This window comes from Mandrillus leucophaeus, unplaced genomic scaffold (assembly GCF_000951045.1).
Source record: "Mandrillus leucophaeus isolate KB7577 unplaced genomic scaffold, Mleu.le_1.0 Scaffold452, whole genome shotgun sequence".
Classification (NCBI taxonomy): domain Eukaryota; kingdom Metazoa; phylum Chordata; class Mammalia; order Primates; family Cercopithecidae; genus Mandrillus; species Mandrillus leucophaeus.
In genome coordinates this window covers 650,138-668,796 of record NW_012104832.1, presented here as the reverse complement: position 1 = coordinate 668,796, position 18,659 = coordinate 650,138, and the positions used below count along the sequence as shown (strand labels likewise).

General features: G+C 34.6%; 1 protein-coding gene across 3 annotated transcripts in view; it reads right to left on the bottom strand.

Annotated features, from left to right (window-relative positions):
* Positions 1-1,268: 1,268 nt before the first annotated feature.
* Positions 1,269-18,659, bottom strand: part of PHC3 (polyhomeotic homolog 3 (Drosophila)) — an 86,203-nt gene continuing 68,812 nt past the window's right edge. The window contains exons 12-15 of one of the 3 annotated variants that reach the window (XM_011994330.1): positions 13,174-13,288; positions 8,847-8,979; positions 8,524-8,755; positions 1,269-3,435 (exon numbers count right to left, since the gene is read on the bottom strand). In XM_011994330.1, coding sequence (XP_011849720.1) covers positions 3,281-3,435; positions 8,524-8,755; positions 8,847-8,979; positions 13,174-13,288 — 635 coding nt within the window. In that variant the 3' untranslated portion in view covers positions 1,269-3,280. Of the gene's footprint in view, positions 3,436-8,523; positions 8,756-8,846; positions 8,980-13,173; positions 13,289-18,659 lie in introns of those variants that run through there. The other 2 variants (XM_011994329.1, XM_011994331.1) reach the window with 2 other exon arrangements.

The following is an 18,659-nucleotide window of genomic DNA, read 5'->3' as shown; positions in this document are numbered from 1 at the left end:
CTCAGTGTTGAAGCAGGCTAAGCTAACAAGGATGATGGCCTCCTCCTCTGACCCTTCCCATGCTCAAGCTTTTGCATTACCATTTCTTTCCTCCCATTCCACCTTGTCTACTCCTGGGTGACTGCTCTTAAACCACACCTTTTTAAAAAGTTCTGTTTAGAGCATTCAACAGCAAAGTAACAGTACCATCAGGGCAATAATATGCTACTTAAAAAATGACAGGATTTGGAACACTCTATCTCATACTATATTGACTATTCAAAGCTGCATAGCTGTGTCTTACACATGCCTACACAAGGCTTGATGAATATTAATGTCATATAAAAAATAATTTTCACAAATCAGCTCTCTTAGTTGTTTAACTTCCCTAGGAACACAAGGCTTAAAGCAAAATTTCAAACTTAACGGTTTTTTATCCCAATGGGACAAAGAGTGCAACACTTTAAGGAAGTCAGAAAATGCAAACTTAGGTAGCAAAAGTAGGAAGAACCTTCATGTTCCCTGTTTGTCATTACCTCTCCCCAGTCAAAATCCTAGAACTATTAGTAGTAGTATGAAAGGATATGAAAACAATTATACTCCCCACCTATATTATACTGAAACTGTGCTTTAAAGCTCAGGAGAGAGGTGGATGCTCAGTGTTGTCTATATATCCATTATACCTAGTTGAAGCTTTGAAATTAAGATGATTAACTCATCTTGGAAGAAACAGCTGTACCAATGTGATAGCAAACAAGCCATTTTTAAATAAAAACTCACTTGAAAAAAGCAAGTGCATCTTCTGGGTATGTTCTGAGTGGGGACAACAGAGATCTGGACTAGATTTAAGATTATAAGGTATTCTCCAATAGAAAACCCTCCTGTAAGCCCCTCCTGAATACTTTTAAGACAGCAGTGGCACAGGGGCTTTCAATAAGTACAGAATGGCTGCTAGTAGGAAAGCAAATAAATAAAAGGAGAGCCTACAACACAGTTCAAAATTGATACCTTAAAGGCCACAGTAATATAGTTATGGGAGGTAATCATTATTGCTGGAGGAGTCTATCCCCAAATAATAAACTTTGTATTAACTGTGGATAATCTATGAGAAGTTTTAATTCCAGCAAGATTTTCCATTGCACCTCCCTCCCTCATACTGTGAGCCGTCTCTTACTAATGCTTAGCCTGTATTGTGTTCTGAAATTCCAAGAAGAGGGGAAAAGTCAAGCATATGACAATTCTGTCATGATGATTAACTGCTAATAAATGAAAACCGATTATAGAGTACCTAGCTTTCCTTGAAACTTTAATCCAATGATTAAAAATGTGATATAAAGAAATATGTAACATAGACTACAAGCTATCGTAGGTCTGGAACATGAGCCTTATATTATATTACATATTCTAATCCTACATGTAACTATCAGTAAACATCTTTTTTTAAAACATTACTACACAAAGAATTCCACAAAGCATACATTCAAACAAGAGGCATCTAAAGATTAAAAAAATTACCCGCTGTATTTTTGTATAAAAATAATCAACATTCTCTAATGTACACAAAGCCAAAAGATAAATATAATATCTGTGATGTCTTCAGTGACATCTTTAGTCTTCTACTAGCTCAACACAATCTTTTTGAAAAGAGCAGTGAAAATGACTGAAACTCATGGACTCTTTATTTTCCCCTCCTTACTCGACTTCTGCCAAATATCTGTGTATGTTCCTTCAATTACTAAAATATCTCAATCATGGTAATATAAGAAAAGAGTAAAACAAAACATTCATCATCTCAAATAAAATTTTTGATGCCCAGGACTATAAAGCTTTCAGGGCTTCCACAAACAATTTTGTTTTAGTGTCATAATTCTATAGAACACTGTTCAGTAAAAGGTTTTGCTTTAAATTTTTTTCCTCAAACATGTACATACAAAATTATATCTGGTGATTTAAGAGAAATCACTTGGTAAGTGCTTTGCAGGAAACATGCAAACGTTTGGTAAAGGAAGTAGGAATGTACATTCTAGCTAGTCCCAGCATGTTCAACATTAGAAAAAAATCCAAAGAGCAACCACATATCTGCTACAAACTATTTTCTTGCCAGAAAAGGCTATGCACTAGTTCATAGGTATAATCATATTATGCCTTCATCACTGCAGAAGAGCACAGAGGTATGAAAGATAATCAGAATGAATTAGTACTTTCTGAGAGTTAAATTATTTGCATGTTAGTCCTTATTTTATAGGACAATTTGTAGATCTTTTTTTCTTTTTCTAGTATGATTAAACTAGAAAAAATTATTCAGCAGAATATGAATGTTATGTGAATAATACTTTCATCATATATATTTAGTATGCTCCATCTTTTAAAAGTATTCCTTTGGGTGAAAACAGTATTTATCACTCCTTCTATATCAGAGTTTCTCAACCTTGGCAGTACCGACATTTTTGAACCGATAATTCTTGATAGTGGAGGGGTGCTGTCCTGTGCATTATAAGATATTTAGAAACATCTCTGGCTTCTACCTACTAGATACCAGTAGCAACCCTCCCCTAAACCCAGCCCCAAGCTGTGACAACCAAAATGTCTCAGCATTGCCAAATGTCCCCTGGCGATCAAAACTGACCTCCACTGAGAACCACTGCTCTAAATAAATGTACAAAAACTGAGAGGAAAACTTTCTCAGTCAAACCAAATTCTTGGTCAAGTTTGGAATAGGAACTAACTCTTCTCACTTCCAGATCAGTATTGTTCATACTAGAACACAATTCCTTTTTTATAGGTAAAGCATATGTCTAAAAGACATATTTTTAAAAATGTACACTGATTTCATATGATTCTGTCACTGGACTACTAAATTATTCCATAACATACCTCTCATGACAACCTTTAGAAAACTAATAGGGTAGAAAAAAATGTATAAGAAAATCGAATCAAAAGAGGAGAAATGTAAATCATTAAATTACTTTTAAAAGGATTCTTTATATTAATGATAAACATCACCTTTAAAAAAATTATCTTGTGTAACACATTTCTTTGAAAAATATCATGGCCCTCTATAACAAGTCTTTCAATGTTTCATGTAACCTGTAAAATTAATTTTACCAATGTTTGTTAATTATGAAAATGTATGATGAATAATTATACCTGTAGAAGAAATGTCAGTATCTGATGTGGAAATCCCAATGTGCTTGGCTATCCACTACAGTAAGTGTCATATTCTAGACCAAGTTAGGCCTTTACCTTACAAGTTTGTGTGAGAAGAGTAAAACTGCTGTTTTATCAAGGTTTCATGTTCCTGTTAAGATTCCTTCAGAGAGTTGATGCGTGCACAGATCTTCAGGGCTGGGCCTAGCTTGATATTCATTGCACTCATGAGATGGTCTTCTTTTAGCAAGAGAAGGGCCTGTCCATCAATCTCCTGTGCTCTGAATTCATCTGCAATATCCTGGCAGCCTGGAATTTGACCAGAGGAGGGAAGTTAGAATTAAATATACAACAATTAGACATTACTCCTAACAGTCACAGTTATGCTCTCACTGGGTCTGAGAATCTGAAATACAGGCTGAGAAACAAATGAAATTTATTTATGGTAGTCTTGAGTTCACTCTTGAAGAATAGAGTATTTGCATTCTGAAAATAAGAATTAATTCAAACTCCAGGTAAAGCAATTTGCTTGGAATTCTTGCTCTAAAATAATGTTATAGAAATAATTCATAAGAGGTAAAAATGTACAAAGTCTAGATATAATACTTCCTTCACAAAAAGGACTATGGTGTTACCTCAAAGCATGCCACATAACAGGTTTAGGTTAACTAGTTATACCTCATGAACTTATCTCTGTATAATACATCCTTCACATACAGGTAAAGAGGAAACAAAAATATAATGTTTTGCCATTTAAATAACAACCTAGAAATATTTTCTCAAGTAAGTACCACTTTTAACCTTCACTTGACAAGTACATTTAAAATATTTTTCTTATTCACTCAGGACAGATCAAATCTCTCAATATTGTATTACTAATCTATTGCAATGCTGCTGAAATGTATTACACTGCTTGACTTGTAACTTCAACTTCAAATCTTAGTATCACTGGGCTTGTCTCCACTTTCGTTAAGAAAACAATTCTCATTGAAATTATGAGCTTGCTGGTGAATTTCCTGCCATATAACCAATATTTTAGCTCTCAGTCTAAACCAGGTGCTTTAGCAGGTAACAATGCTAGTATCTACCTGAAACTCACATGTTTTTACTGGCTACCAAATTTTCAATTCCAGATTACTCAACAAACTTACCCATTAAGGGTAAAGAAACCAATAGGAAAGGTAATGAATTAAGCAGCTGAGACAAGAGAGAATACAAAAATATGGAAGCTTTCTTGAGAGACAGTAAAATTTTAAGATGAATTTAAGAATACACATAAAACAGCTTAAGTTTTTCTATTTTATTCAAATCAGCATTCTAAGGGAAAACACAAAGAAAAAGATAATGAAAAATGAAAATAGTTACATTACACTTTTGGATGCCACAATTTTGCTAGTTCAATTATCCTTTCTACTTGCAAATGTATCATCCTCTTGTCTATGTAAGATTATGTCTTACAACCCAGCACAAAGCACAAAGCATTATAGGTACTGAATACATAATATTTGTCAATAAGGACTGAATTAGTAAATATACAATAAACAAAAATATAATCTGCTACAGAAGAGCTATCTGTAAGAGTAATACAAACATTTTTTCCTGTGTACAGCTGTGTGTCCATTTTTTCTCTTGCTTTTTTCTCATGTCCTCTGTTGTATCTTTACCGTTTCCTATATAACAACTAGCTTTTCAATTTCTATTTTAATAATTTCTCAGACTTTGAAAAATTCGTATTTCAATATCCTCTACAAAATTTTTATGTTTTTGCCCATTTATCTTATAAAAGAAACTATAGTTGAAATGGGATTACTCACCATAGAAAAGCCCCTTTTCTTTTCCCAGAGGTAGCTCAACAAAACTGGGCAGACAAAACTGACTAATCTTGCATCTAGTTGTGACTTCATCCTTCTTTTTATGAAAGAACTAATGTTCTTCTCTCTTCAGTCTTACTTACAAGAACACAGGAAAGAAAAGAAGAGAGAGAAAGATAGGGTGGGACTTACTTAGATTCAGAAAACAGGAGCAATGAGAAGTAATGAGAACTATAAGAGCTACATTTGGGAATAGAAACAAGGAGTTCTCCATGAGGAAAATATGTAGCACATTCCTGTTCCTCTGTATTGTGAGATTCCTCCTCACATATCCTCTTGTAGGTGGACAGTAAATGTATTAGCAAAATAATAAAGAACAAAAAGTGTTTTGGGAATTAGCATGATCAAATAGGAATGCATTTTAGATCACAACTTTCTTAAGCTAACCACAAAAAAAGACTAGTTACATCAGTATAGAAATAAAAAAATAAAGTGACTTAGAAAAACTGGAAGCAAGTATGCTTCCAGAAACTCATTACAGAAAAATATATTTTAAAAACAGTTTTAAGTGCTCAAGGTATACTGAGATAAAGTTCTGAGTTTCTGACATTAACATCTATTTTGGTAAAATGCCTGGATCCCAGGGATGTGTACAAAACAAACACCAACTGACACTGAGCTAGCCAGTCAGCTGAGCTAGCTTCACCTCACCAGAAGCAAGTGCAGTGCAGCTGTCAGTACAGGCAAGGACTTCTGCACATGGGTCCCAATTGACCTTGCAAGTGTCTGGCATCACTTCTCCAGCTAAACTCAAAACAAAACACCCTGCACAAAAATTGACCACAGTAAGGTTGGTGAAAACGTATCACGTGCCACTCAATACTACAGAATAAACAAGTCCCAATACTGATATTACAAAAACCAGTAAATAGTCATGTTTTTAAAATGATTCCTAGTTTATATGCCTAGAGAAAAATCAAATCTACTGTGGATTCACACTTCAATAAATAGAGGACAAACTGATCTCTGCAAAAGGCAGTTCACCATAGCAAGGAAGGGTTAAAGAAGATAACCTGCAGTAAATTGAAAATAAGAATTGTTCCCGTAGATAACTTTTTAATGCAGAAAAAATTAGAAGGCGGTAATTTTTCATTCTGATAACAGCTCTGAGATTCTGGTCTACTGCATACAAGCTCTAACATAGTCTGAACAGGATGGTTAACAAGATGATATACAAAGAGAAGAGAAAACTGGAGGAGTAAATATAAATGCCCTGATTAAAGAGGAAAGGAAGCCTATCTCAACTGGAAAGAAACAAAATACAAAAGAGATTACAAAATTTACAAGTTTGTTCATTCTATGAGAAAAGCTTGGGAGTAGACTACTCAGGGAAAACAAACAGCACTGAATGAGAGCTAAAAAAAAAAAGCTCAAAACGATATTTACAAAGTCCAGAGAAGCAGAAAGAAATGATCATTAAGGCATTTTCTGGTATGAGATTAAACTATAGGCATTACGCAGAGAAAACTTTGAGAAAGGTGATATAACTAATCACACAAATAAGCTTATTATTTGGCCTGTCAAAGCAGTTTGGAAACACTCCCATTTCGTAAGTAAAGAGAAGAGTCATATTAACCAGACTCTGAAACAGTAATAAGCAATTCTAAATTATATAATAGCTGTGTCCTTTTTATGACATATAATGTTTTCTAAATACCTAGCAACAAAATTAAGTGTCTAGATGAGCTCTGTAAGACAAGCATTTTAGGTTATAAGAAATATTAAGTTTTATGTTTTTTTGTTTAACTCAAATGAAGCAAGAATGAGACAAAGGAATTTGCCTTCGTTCTAGTAAAGTAGCCACATGGCAAATGGATGCTGGGGAAAATTAGCTGAAATAAAAAAAGAAGTGAAAGAAGAATCAGCAGTATCTATTATTTGTTAATTATTTGGGCAACTACTTTCCTCAGGATAAAAACCAATTCTCTTCTACAAAGGAAAAGAAAAACTTCCCCCAAATGAAAAATCAGGCTCACAAACAGATCATGTGGCCCACTTGGAAGAGTGAGACTACTTCTGAAGATGACAGAACCAAAGCCCAGCCCCAGGCATCCATATAGATTCCAAAGTTAATTCTCAAGATAGCTATACTGGTCAAAAACTAAAATTGGTTTCCTTAGTTACTAAAACCACAACCAATAAAGACTCAGTATCTTCTAAATACATCCAGTTTAAAACAGATTCTAAATCCACATGGTCAGCAATTAATTCACACCTAAGTTTTTGTGGGCACATACACATTTAAAAATCTTCCCATAGAGTATCTCTACTTTTAAACAATTCCATCTTTCTTTAGAAGCGGCCATATTTTTTTAAACTTAGCATTTCTAAAACAAGCTATTGATAAACTAATTTAACAAAATCTCACAGAATTCTGTATATTAAGTAAAGTGGGTGACAGATTCTTTATCATTTCTAAGTATATTTTCTTGTATAGCATGTTAGCTCTAAGTATGCTTCTAAGACCTTAGCTGCCATCAGAGAAAGACTAATTAGCAACATAGCTAATTAATTAGCTTATTAAACTGTAAAAAGTTAGTAGACAAGTTCAAACAGAATGTATTCTTCTAGAAAGCTTGTATCAAGAGAAATGATATGATTCGTAATAAAACCAAAAGGAAATAAATTTTTTGTTTTAGTCTCCTCATTTTCCATATGCATAAGGCCAAAGTGAATGACAAGATTTACTGATTTAAAAAATATATATATACATATATATATATATAGTCTTAACATATATAACTAGTGTGGGTCTCATCATGAGCAAAGGTGCAGCTGTCTTTAGTAGCCAGCCCCTTGGAGAAAGTGGGTATAAAAGATTATTGTCGTTTTAAGGAAAAAAGAGACTTAAGGTGATGGAAAGAGTATCAAAATGAGAGAACAGGAAAACATAAATAAGAAAGTTACCCTCAATATTAGAATGAATACAACTGAATTTCAGCTCTCTATTTGAAAAATAAAATTTCAGAAAGGCTCTTGATGTTTCTTTATTGAAAAGAAAGAATGTACCTTCTTTTAAAAGAACTAGCTTGATTTTTTTCAAAGAAACCAAATTTTTAACATATTTTAAAAGGTTCTGATTAGCTTTCAAAAATGTAAAAAAAAAAAAAAAAGGTCTCTCTTACTTCATTTTTAAAAAGGTTAAATTAGGAAATAAGGAGGAATAGAATAGAAAAATAGAAGAGCAGAAAGGAAGAAGTGTCTGATTCAATCTCTCTACTGACCTCTCGAGAGAAATCAGACTGAAGAGAAGAAAGCACCTTTAATATCTTCACCGGCTGAGGTGTCACAGCAGAAGCAGGACTAGTCAGTTTTTATCGACTTGGGGGGGTATGAGAAAATACCCAGTAGTGCTGAGGGAATAAGCAAGAGGAAACAGATCATATTTCAATAACAAATGCCATTTAATTTATACATATACACAGTACTTCTCTAGCCCTTTTGTGAAAAAGGTGTGGATGTATCTAACATTGCTGTGTGTGAATGCACAAGAAAAATATTAAGGCCAAAGTGATGAATTACATACCAGGCAAAGAATGTATGAAGGCCCAGACATCATCAACTGTCCATATAGATGGCTCTGTTTGTGCAACTGGTAGCAAGTCACTGTTCTCAGGCATTTTCCGAATTCTCACATCCCGAAGCTCACGTTCTCTTTCCCGCTCACTCTGCCTGCGTAGACGAGTTGTCATAGCAGAGGGCACAGAATCTTCATGAGAAGCCAAGTCTTCTTCTGCAGATGGATAAGTAATTGGAAGCTGGAAAATGTAGTACAAGCAAAATACAGCATTGCACTTTCCTTGCATTTCTGAAAAGGGTATTTTACATTGAAGCAAGGTTTATACAGACCTGCCTAAGCATATGTTCTCTTGCTGCCCCATCAGGGCCACTTGGACGACGGCCACGATGCCCAAGACTTTGATTATCAGGCTTACGATTCCAACGACTAAGTGCAAATTTTTTAGAACAGCTAACATTGTACCTAAGAAATTCAAGTAAGAAAAAATATTTAATGATATATGGGACAATCCATTTAGTATTTAATTGTGACTTTAAAGTGCAACTGTAAATACATCATTAATGAACGTAAGACCTCGTAAAATAACTACACTGTTCAATGGATTTACTTATGCTAAAGGTCAAAAAACGGGCTCTGTGTATATCATAATATATCTCTCAGTATAATACTGGACATCTACAACAAGGTATTGTGTTTCTTCCTGATTACAGCATGACAGTGGGAAACTTCCTGCAAAACACAGAGGATAACCAATTTTCACAGCAGCAAAAAAAAAAAAAAGGAAGCTTCCAAAAGAAAAAGTTATGTAGTATCTAAATGTTTATTCAAACTGATTTTTCTAAGTAATAACTTCCAAAGAGACATTAATTTTTAAAAGTTTAATATACCAGGGAAAGGATCTCAAGCAGCTAACAAAAGATTTTTCAAATATTATTAAATCAAAGAATGAAAATGTAAAGTGGAGACTTTCAAGTTATACAAGGAATTCATTGCTCTCACTATTCAGAAAATTTCGAAGTACATAACTCTTTAAAGAAAGATTTTCTTTTATCAAAATAGACCGCCTAATATTTTTGAACATAGACCTTTATAAGACATGATGACAGCTTAAAAGAATCCTATGTCTTTTAATGGATCCTAAAGCCCTGGAACGAGGACTGGCAAACTTTTTCTACGAAGGATCAGATGGTAAGTATTTTAAGTTTCACGGGCCATACAAGTTTCTGTCACAACTACCCACCTCTGCCATTGTAGTGTGAAAGCAGCCATTGAAAATATTGGGCCAGGCACGGTGGCTCACACCTGTAATCCCAGCACTTTGGGAGGCCAAGGTGGGTGGATTACTTGAGCTCCAAAGTTCAAGACCAATAAATGGCAAGACCAGTTTAAGGCCAACACGGTGAAAACCCATCTCTACCAAAAATACAAAAACTAGCCAGGTGTGCTTGCACACACCTGTAGTCCCAGCTACTTAGAAGGCTAAGGTGGGTGGATGGCTTGAGCCCAGGAGGCCAAGGTTGTAGTGACCTGTGATAGCGCCACTGCACCCAGCATAGGTGACAGAGCCAGACCCTAACTCAAAACAATAAAACTAAATTTAAAAAATAAAAAATAAATAGAAAATATTGAACGAGCATGGTTGTGTTCTAGTAAAACTTTCAGTAACAATAACGGTAAAATTTGAATTCCACATAATTTTCATGTATCACAAAATATTATTTTGATTTTTTTTCCCAACAAACTAAAAATTTCAAAATCATCCGTAGCTCACGAGTCCATACAAAAAAATGAACAATGGGAAAGACTTGGCCTGGGTGAGTTTGCCAACCTTTCCCCCTAGAAAGAAGAGTGAGAAGAAATGATCTAAGAAACAAATTTCTGAAAAGCTATGCAAAGGCTAGGAAAAATATATGCAGTTTCATTTTTACATCTATGAAACTGCCTTTGTAACTTATTTTCAAAAATCTGTTTTGTAGAGATGGGGGTCTCACTATGTTGCCCAGGCTGCTCTCAAACTCCTGGGCTCAAGCAATCTTCCCACCTCAGCCTCCCAAAGTGCTGGGATTACAGGCATGTGGCACCACACCCAGCCTTCAAAATTCTTTTGCTTCAAGAAAGTTACAAGAATAAATCCCAATTAACTTTGCTATTGCTAACTATTCTAGAACCAGTATGTTGACACCACAACAAATTCTCCTCACCTACATTTTATAAAGATATCAAGAGGTGGAAATAAAAAGTACTATGATAATGAATATGCTATTTTTCCCATAAAAATATAAGTATCTTGATAGCCAATTCATTTTACCCTAAAACAATTCAAGATCCTGCTGTGTTCATAATGTGCTCATTTGTGGGCTCAGCAATGTAGGTTTCTGATTTCCATTTATATCAACTGACAAAATTTCTTTATCCGTTAAGAAAAGCAGAAAAGAGAGGCTAGCTTTATACTTGATATTTTGTCCCTAAATATTTAGCTTTCCAAGACAGCTAGGCAGACATGTAAATGGCAATGGTTCTTCCCCGACCTAATCTACCCTCTCTCATCCATATTTCCCTATGTTAGGGCCCCTACCCTGCTAAAGAGGTTCATTGAAAGGATACTAATGTGACAACTCAGCATTCATCTCTGAGAGAAGACTGATGGCAGCATTAAGTGTCCTCAAATATCTTTTTTTTTTTTTTTGAGACGGAGTCTCGCGCTGTGTCACCCAGGCTGGAGTGCAGTGGCGTGATATCGGCTCATTGCAAGCTCCGCCTCCCAGGTTCACGCCATTCTCCTGCCTCAGCCTCCGAGTAGCTGGGACTACAGGCGCCCGCCACCATGCCCGGCTAGTTTTTTTGTATTTTTAGTAGAGACGGGGTTTCACCATGTTAGCCAGGATGGACTCGATCTCCTGACCTCGTGATCCACCCGCCTCGGCCTCCCAAAGTGCTGGGATTACAGGCTTGAGCCACCGCGCCCGGCCTCAAATATCTTAAATAGTTAAGAAGTTTAAAATATTCTGAAAGGGAGTCCTTTCCCCAAGTTTTCAGAGTTTTTAAATCACTCAGAATCAGATAACCATTGTTCTTTCTTGTAGTATATGCAAACTAGAAAATTCAAGTTTAAATATGAGTTACATAATTTGATTATTGGTTTATCAGTAACATCAAAGCATATTTGAAAAACAGACTGACAACCAAAACAATGAACCCAATTTTGGAGGAAAACACTTCTATTATTTAACTTAAGTTTTACTAAGTATATTTTGGAAATAACCCATACGAAATAAAATGTTCAAGTAAGAAATTCCTTGATGTATACAATTATATTAATTTTTTCATGAGGTTATAGTTATTTATTTTTTATGGATGCATAATAGATGTACATAGTTTTAGGGTATGTGTGATAATTTAATACATTCATATAATCAGAAAAGATCAAATCAGTGTGCTTGGGATATTCACACCTTAAACATTTGTCTTTTTTTCATGCTAGAACCATTTCATTTCTTCTCTTCTACCTATTTTGAAATACAGTACAAGCTATAGTCATCCTATTGAAGATCTTAAATCCTTTTGAGAGAATAATTATCTTTTTGAACACAGAACCAATTTCAAAATAGTCTGCATACACTTCAACTTTAGTGGTAAGTATCTGTATTACTAGGATTTATTATTAGAATTAGGGTGGGGTTCTTTCTTAACATAAACCAAACTTGGGAATTATACGATTAATGAAGAGACTAAACATTTATTTTGTTATTAATACTATTTGTCAGCCAGGCGTGGTGGCTCACACATGTAATCCTAGCACTTTGGGAGGCCGAGGCAGGCGGATCACCTGAGGTTAGGAATTTGAGACCAGCCTGGCGAACATGGTGAAACCCCATCTCTATTAAAAATACAAAAATTAGCTGGGCATGGTGGCAGGTGCCTGTAATCCCAGCTACTCAGGAGGCTGAGGCAGGAGAATCTCTTGAAGCCAGGTGGTGGAGGTTGCAGTGAGCCGAGATTACACCACTGCACTCCAGCCTGGGCCACAGAGTGAGACGCTGTATTTAAAAAAAACAAAAAAACAAAAAAAAAAACACTACTTATCTATAATAATGACTATTGAAAATACTAATTCAGAAAAGAAAAGTATTTTGCTGTCTGATAATGTTAACAATGTGGGGAATTTACACTATAACTGTCCCATTAGAAATCTAAAATAAATAGAATATGATTCAAACAAATGAAAACATTTTAAAACAACACAAAGTAAATCAAAGTATTTCAATAATGATAAAACAGCTGATAAAACAAATACTGGTTTTGACACTTTAAGGACTAGTATTATATAATATCCTGATCATTTCATTGGAGGGATTCTCCTAAATATATTCTTACCATCAGGAGATTACTACTTTAATATTAGATTATACTGTACAATTGATTTTAAGTATTATGAATATGTAATTTTTGCAAAGAAAAATCTAATAACTAAATACTAAGTGGCTCCAGATACTGCCTATTTGTATTATTCTTCTATATAATAATATCTAGGTTTCTTCTATAATATTACATATTAAAATATCTACAGTTATCCTTGGTAAGCTATTCAAGGGTTTTTTGGTTTTGTTGCAATGGCTATTTATCTGTCCTTTGGGAAATTCAAGAGCATAAAAATACCTTTTGGCACATGACATAGTGCAGAATCGTTTTGATCGCAAAAATTCATTAGCATATCCCATTTTCCCACAGAATTCACACTTGAGCAACTCACTGTCCATTTCTTCTAATGTCTCTAAAAAAGAAGGAAACAAAGGAAAAAAAGGTTCCAAAAATTTAATTATGCAAATTTTCTTTTAGTCTGTACTTTGGTTGGACACTGCTAGGAAACCAATGGCCCTTTAACTTTTCAATCCACAGCCACTCTCGCAGGGCAAAAGCCTTCAAAACACAACCACTGCTACTAATTCCCTCTTGCTTCTGCATAAAAATTATAAGGAATTTCTTTCTATATAAATAAGCAGAACATTTTAAAAGGTTCACCTTGCTTACAATCCATTTAAAATGTACAAAAAATTTTATAAACACTGGGAGAGAAATGAAAGTGAATAACATAGGCACTACCCTCCAGAAGGAACACTTTCAAAAAGCTGAGTGTGGGATGTGAATTTTGGTAAATTGCACTGTGGAGATACATAGCAGGGAACTCTTAATTCTAACTGGAGAGAATAAAGATGGCTTCAAAAGGTGAAATTTTGGTATGTCTGATTTTACAGGAGCATGTAAAATAATTAACTCTCTTGAAGATCTGCAGTATATGATAAAATATATAGAGATGTATATATAGGAGGCTGAGGCAGAAGAATCGTTTGAGACAAGGAGTTTGAGACCAGTGTGGGCAGCAAAGCAAGACCCCATCTCATTCACACATATATACACATACGTAAAATTCTTTAAAAATATGCATATATCTAATTATAAAACAGTTCCTTTTAGTTATATTGCATTAAAATAAAAATAACTAGGCTTAAAAATCACAGTTTCATAATTTCCAAGCACTGATGCTTTTTTTCATCATGCTTTTTTTCAACTTAATGGGTGCTCCCTATTAACTTAGAATGTCCTTCTTCCACCCTACATATGTAACCATTTTCAGGCAATATCACAGAGCACAAAGAACCTTCCATCCTAAATCCTGGGGTACTCAGCAGGAGTCACCCATAAGCAAACAACTTAATCTTCATGAACCACAATTTTCTCATCTGTAAAATGGGGTTTATAATACATTTCCCAAAGAATTGAAGTGACAATTATATGTGTGCCCAAAAGGTAGTAGGCATTAAAAGTGATAGTTCCATTTCCTAATTTCCACATAAGAACTAAAAGGGTAGTATGACATGTAATAAGCGCTCGAGAAATACTTTAGTAAAACTTGTTAAATTCTTAAATCAACCACATTTTGCCATTTTCTTGTATCATCATAATTCCTTTGCCAAGTCATATAAAAAATGCAACAAAAGCATTTTACTAAAAAGCATTTTACTAAAAAGCATTTTACTTTTACTAACTAAACCTTTTAGCTGTGAACTCCATATGTGTGCTCTATGGTTACTCATTTAATAAAGACTAAGATAAATACAGGGATTCAGAAATGCAGACATGGGTGGCATGTATTCAGTAGGCTCCGGTATTTACATTATCCCAGTTTTACTGGGGAAGCAGATCGCAAAGTGCTAAATTAAGTGAAGTAGCAAGAACTACTAAAAAACAAACTGTGAATTAATATTTGACATTAGTGGGGCATCCAAATACATTATCCTGAATAATGAAATCATGACTGACAAGTGACCAGTTTAAGGAAATTCTCAGGACTACCTTCATAAGCAAAAGTCATCAATTTAGTAGCAATGAGGAAGAAACAGTCTGAAAACAAGTAAATTAAAAATTGCTCCTTCCAATGACCTTTCAACGGCCCAGTCAGGAGATCCACCAACACATTCCCGAGACCTGACAACGTAATTCCCAGAGGTACTGTTTTAATTTTGTCATGCTTATAATCTGATCTTATTATAATCTGATCTGATTGAAAAGCCTGTAGGGAGATAGAACTTCTCACTCGACCACCACTGCCATTAGTTCCAGCCCTGAAAGAGTCCATTCCTCAAGGTTATTCCAGGAACAGGATATGCTAAAAGCTTTGTTTCAAAGATCTTCTGTTAATTAACATACAACACCTGATAATAAATTAGAATACTTAATGAAGGAGGAGAAAATACCAAACAGAAATGGTTTACAGTTAATCCAACAAAAATAAGAGTATCAGTTTTATTTCTCATAAAGAAGTGAGGGACATTAACACATTCAAAAATTCTTGTTCTAATGTTCAGTCATATTTTTAACAAATTTGGTAATATTACCAAGGTCACTCTTTTACACTTATGAATTTAAAAACTGCCAAAAAATTTTTTAAGAACTGCTGATTTAGCTAATAAAAATGGGATTCTATGGCAGAGACAACTGGTAATTCTCCAGCATCCACTCTTTGCTTTTCTCCCATAGTTACAAAACCCTACGAACACGGCCACCCAGATTAAAAACAAGTTTCTGCCCTATGTGTGGCTGATTTGTAACCAATGGCATATGACTGTAAATGCTCACAAATTCCAGGTGGTGCTCCTTCCCCCCATCTCATTGGTTAGAATGTGATCATGAAGATCAGCCATCTTGGAAATAAAAGCAACATTCTATGGATGACAGAGACATAAGACCCTGGAGCTTGAGTGCCCAATACTAAGGAACTATCACATAAGCCCTGGACTGCTGATCTTTGGGTTATGTCAGAGAAAATTAAATTCTTATCTTCTTTAATAATATTATTCTGGATGTCTACTGAAGTGGCCAAACCTGCTTCCTAATCTAGATCCCCCATTTTGTGGCATGAGGGGAAGTTATTTTTTATTTCCCCCAAAGACCTGAAATCACATGAGGACAGCAGCAAAAAGAGGCAATGAGATGGAAATCATAATCAGTGTGATGATATACCAAGGAAGACCATAAGCTACTTTGATGAATCACAATCTACTGGTTGGAGACTCTCGTTATAGAACCAGCCTAAAGAGAACTACAGTTTATCCTTTATATGCTTATCATGAGGTTTTTTATGTTGAAACTATATGTACCACTAAAAGCAAAGCCACTAAATAAGTGACCTCACCATTTTACACTATAGTACTTCCTATAAACACTTAAGTACATAGTAATAGAAACATGAAAATTATAAAATTACCTTGGGAAATTAAATTAGAAAGTATTTAAAATTTTAGCACGTTTTATATAAATATTTCTCCTGTATGAAATATATTATCTCTACATCTTCCTTTCCTTACTCTGATATCATATCCTGCTGAACTACCCACTTGCCTTGAGAACATCAGTCCTTTCCTTCCTTTTCCCACCATGACTATATGTGTCAATTACATGCAAAACTTACACATACATTCTACAGATGGCCAACAAAGTTTCCAAAAACACTCCTTTATTCATATCACCTGCCTAAAAATCCTCAGTAACCATCCGCCCAGCTTCAAATCATCCACCTAACTTCAAACTTGCTTTCTAATATCCAAGGTTCTCCAGAAACTGACTCTGCCAGTCATACTTTCCACTACTCCTCTAATTCAACCCTTTACTCTTCACTGCCCTCTCTTAAAGTTACCTAGCACTTACACATTCTTCATGCACTTACTCTTAGTGTTCTAATCTGAAATGTTCTTGTTGTTTATCTTAAATCCATGCATTAAATCTATGACCCAGCTCAAATCTCATTTTTATTGGAAACCCACCAAACTGGGAATAATCTTAGCCAGTTTTAAAGTTCTAAATTCTTCCTGTCTATATAATTTAGTGTAAATATACCATCTGTAGCTCATTACCTTTCTGTATGGAGATTCCCTAGATCCCTAGTTCCAAACTACATGAAAAGCTCATGGAGGGAAAGGGGATTGTATTTTACTTCTTTATGTATGTAAAGAATATATACATACATACATATATCTCTCATGTTCTAGAATAGTCTAACATGTACTACATGCCCATTATATTATAAACTGAGGATCATACTGTATGTGGTAAAGTTTCCTAAGCAGATTTCCATGTTCTTCCTATTGTGTACACGGGGGGGGACACATTATAAATACTTTTTAGCCTAGCACTTTCATTTATATACATATTGTAGATACAGGCCAAGAAAAAAAGAATACCTACACATTTTTTTGTTACTTTTCACTTCACATGAGAAATGTTCTCAGATAAAATAGTATGTGTAATGAAAAGACAGTATTTGAGAATTAAATGAAATTAAATTCATAAAAACAAAAGGCACAATACAGACCTTATTTGGATCCTGATTTAACTAAATAACTATAAAAGGACTTAAAAAAATTAGGGAAATATGAATATGGGCCAGATATTATATAACACCAAAGAATTATTATTTTGTTATGTGTGATATGGCATTATAAGGAAATGTGTATTATTTTGAGAGATACACACTGATACATGCACCAGAGACTACAATTTTCTTTAAAACAGAAAAGAAAAGAAAAGAAAAGAGAAGAAAGAGAAAAGAGAGAGAAAAAAGGCAAGGGAAAAGGAAGGAAGAAGAACAGAGAAAAGAGGAGAGGGGAGGGGAGGGGAGGGGAGAGAAGACAGTGGGGGTCAGGAATGGAGGAAGGAAAACAAAATGAATGGTGAAGCTAATGTTGCAAAATAATGTTGAAATTGGGTGATAATGTTGAGTTTGGGTGATTGGGGATTTATTATACAATTCTAATGAATGTTTTAAAGTTTTCATGGTTAACATTCTTTCAAATTAACACAAATCAAACTGAACTCAAGTAGTAAAAATCAAATTTTAAACTAGTATACTCTTTGCTGTTCAAATAAGAAGTAAAACGGTGATTAATACGTTGCAACAGTTTATAAAGAACCAACAATGTCAGAGGTGTCATCCTTTTAAGTTAGAAAATCTGTGGTCAAAGACATATCTAGTTTGCTTACCAGCATGCTATATTGCTTGATTTAGCGAAGTAAAGGCACATAGTATAGGCTCAATAAATATTTGTAAAGTGAATAAATTAATTTTAATGAAATATACTAATACATTGATGATAATTACTTAAGACACAAGTGTTAATTCACTACTACAAGGCCTTGACTATTCTAAGTGCTACTGCATTAAATTGAACTCTATCACCTGAAGGGTCATGATCAAAATTAAGAGGAATAGTCTCATGAAGATGCTCCTGTAGAATATGGCAATTCAGAAATCTCACCCCAAAAAACAGTAAAAACTTAGCTGCTTTTAAATAGCAAATTCAAAGTATAAAATATCATTTTCATTTTTTTTGTTTGCTTTCCTTCAGTCATTTTGGATACCACTTGGACTTCTATTCATTTTATTTTATTTTATTTTATTTTATTTATGTTTTGAGACAGAGTCTTGCTCTGTCACCAGACCGGAATGCAGTGGCACAATTTCGGCTCACTGCAACCTCCGACTCCCTGGTTCAAGCGATTCTCCTGCCTCAGTCTCCAAAGCAGCTGGGATTACAGGCGCACGCCACCACGCCCAGCTAATATATACATATATTTTTATATATTAAAAC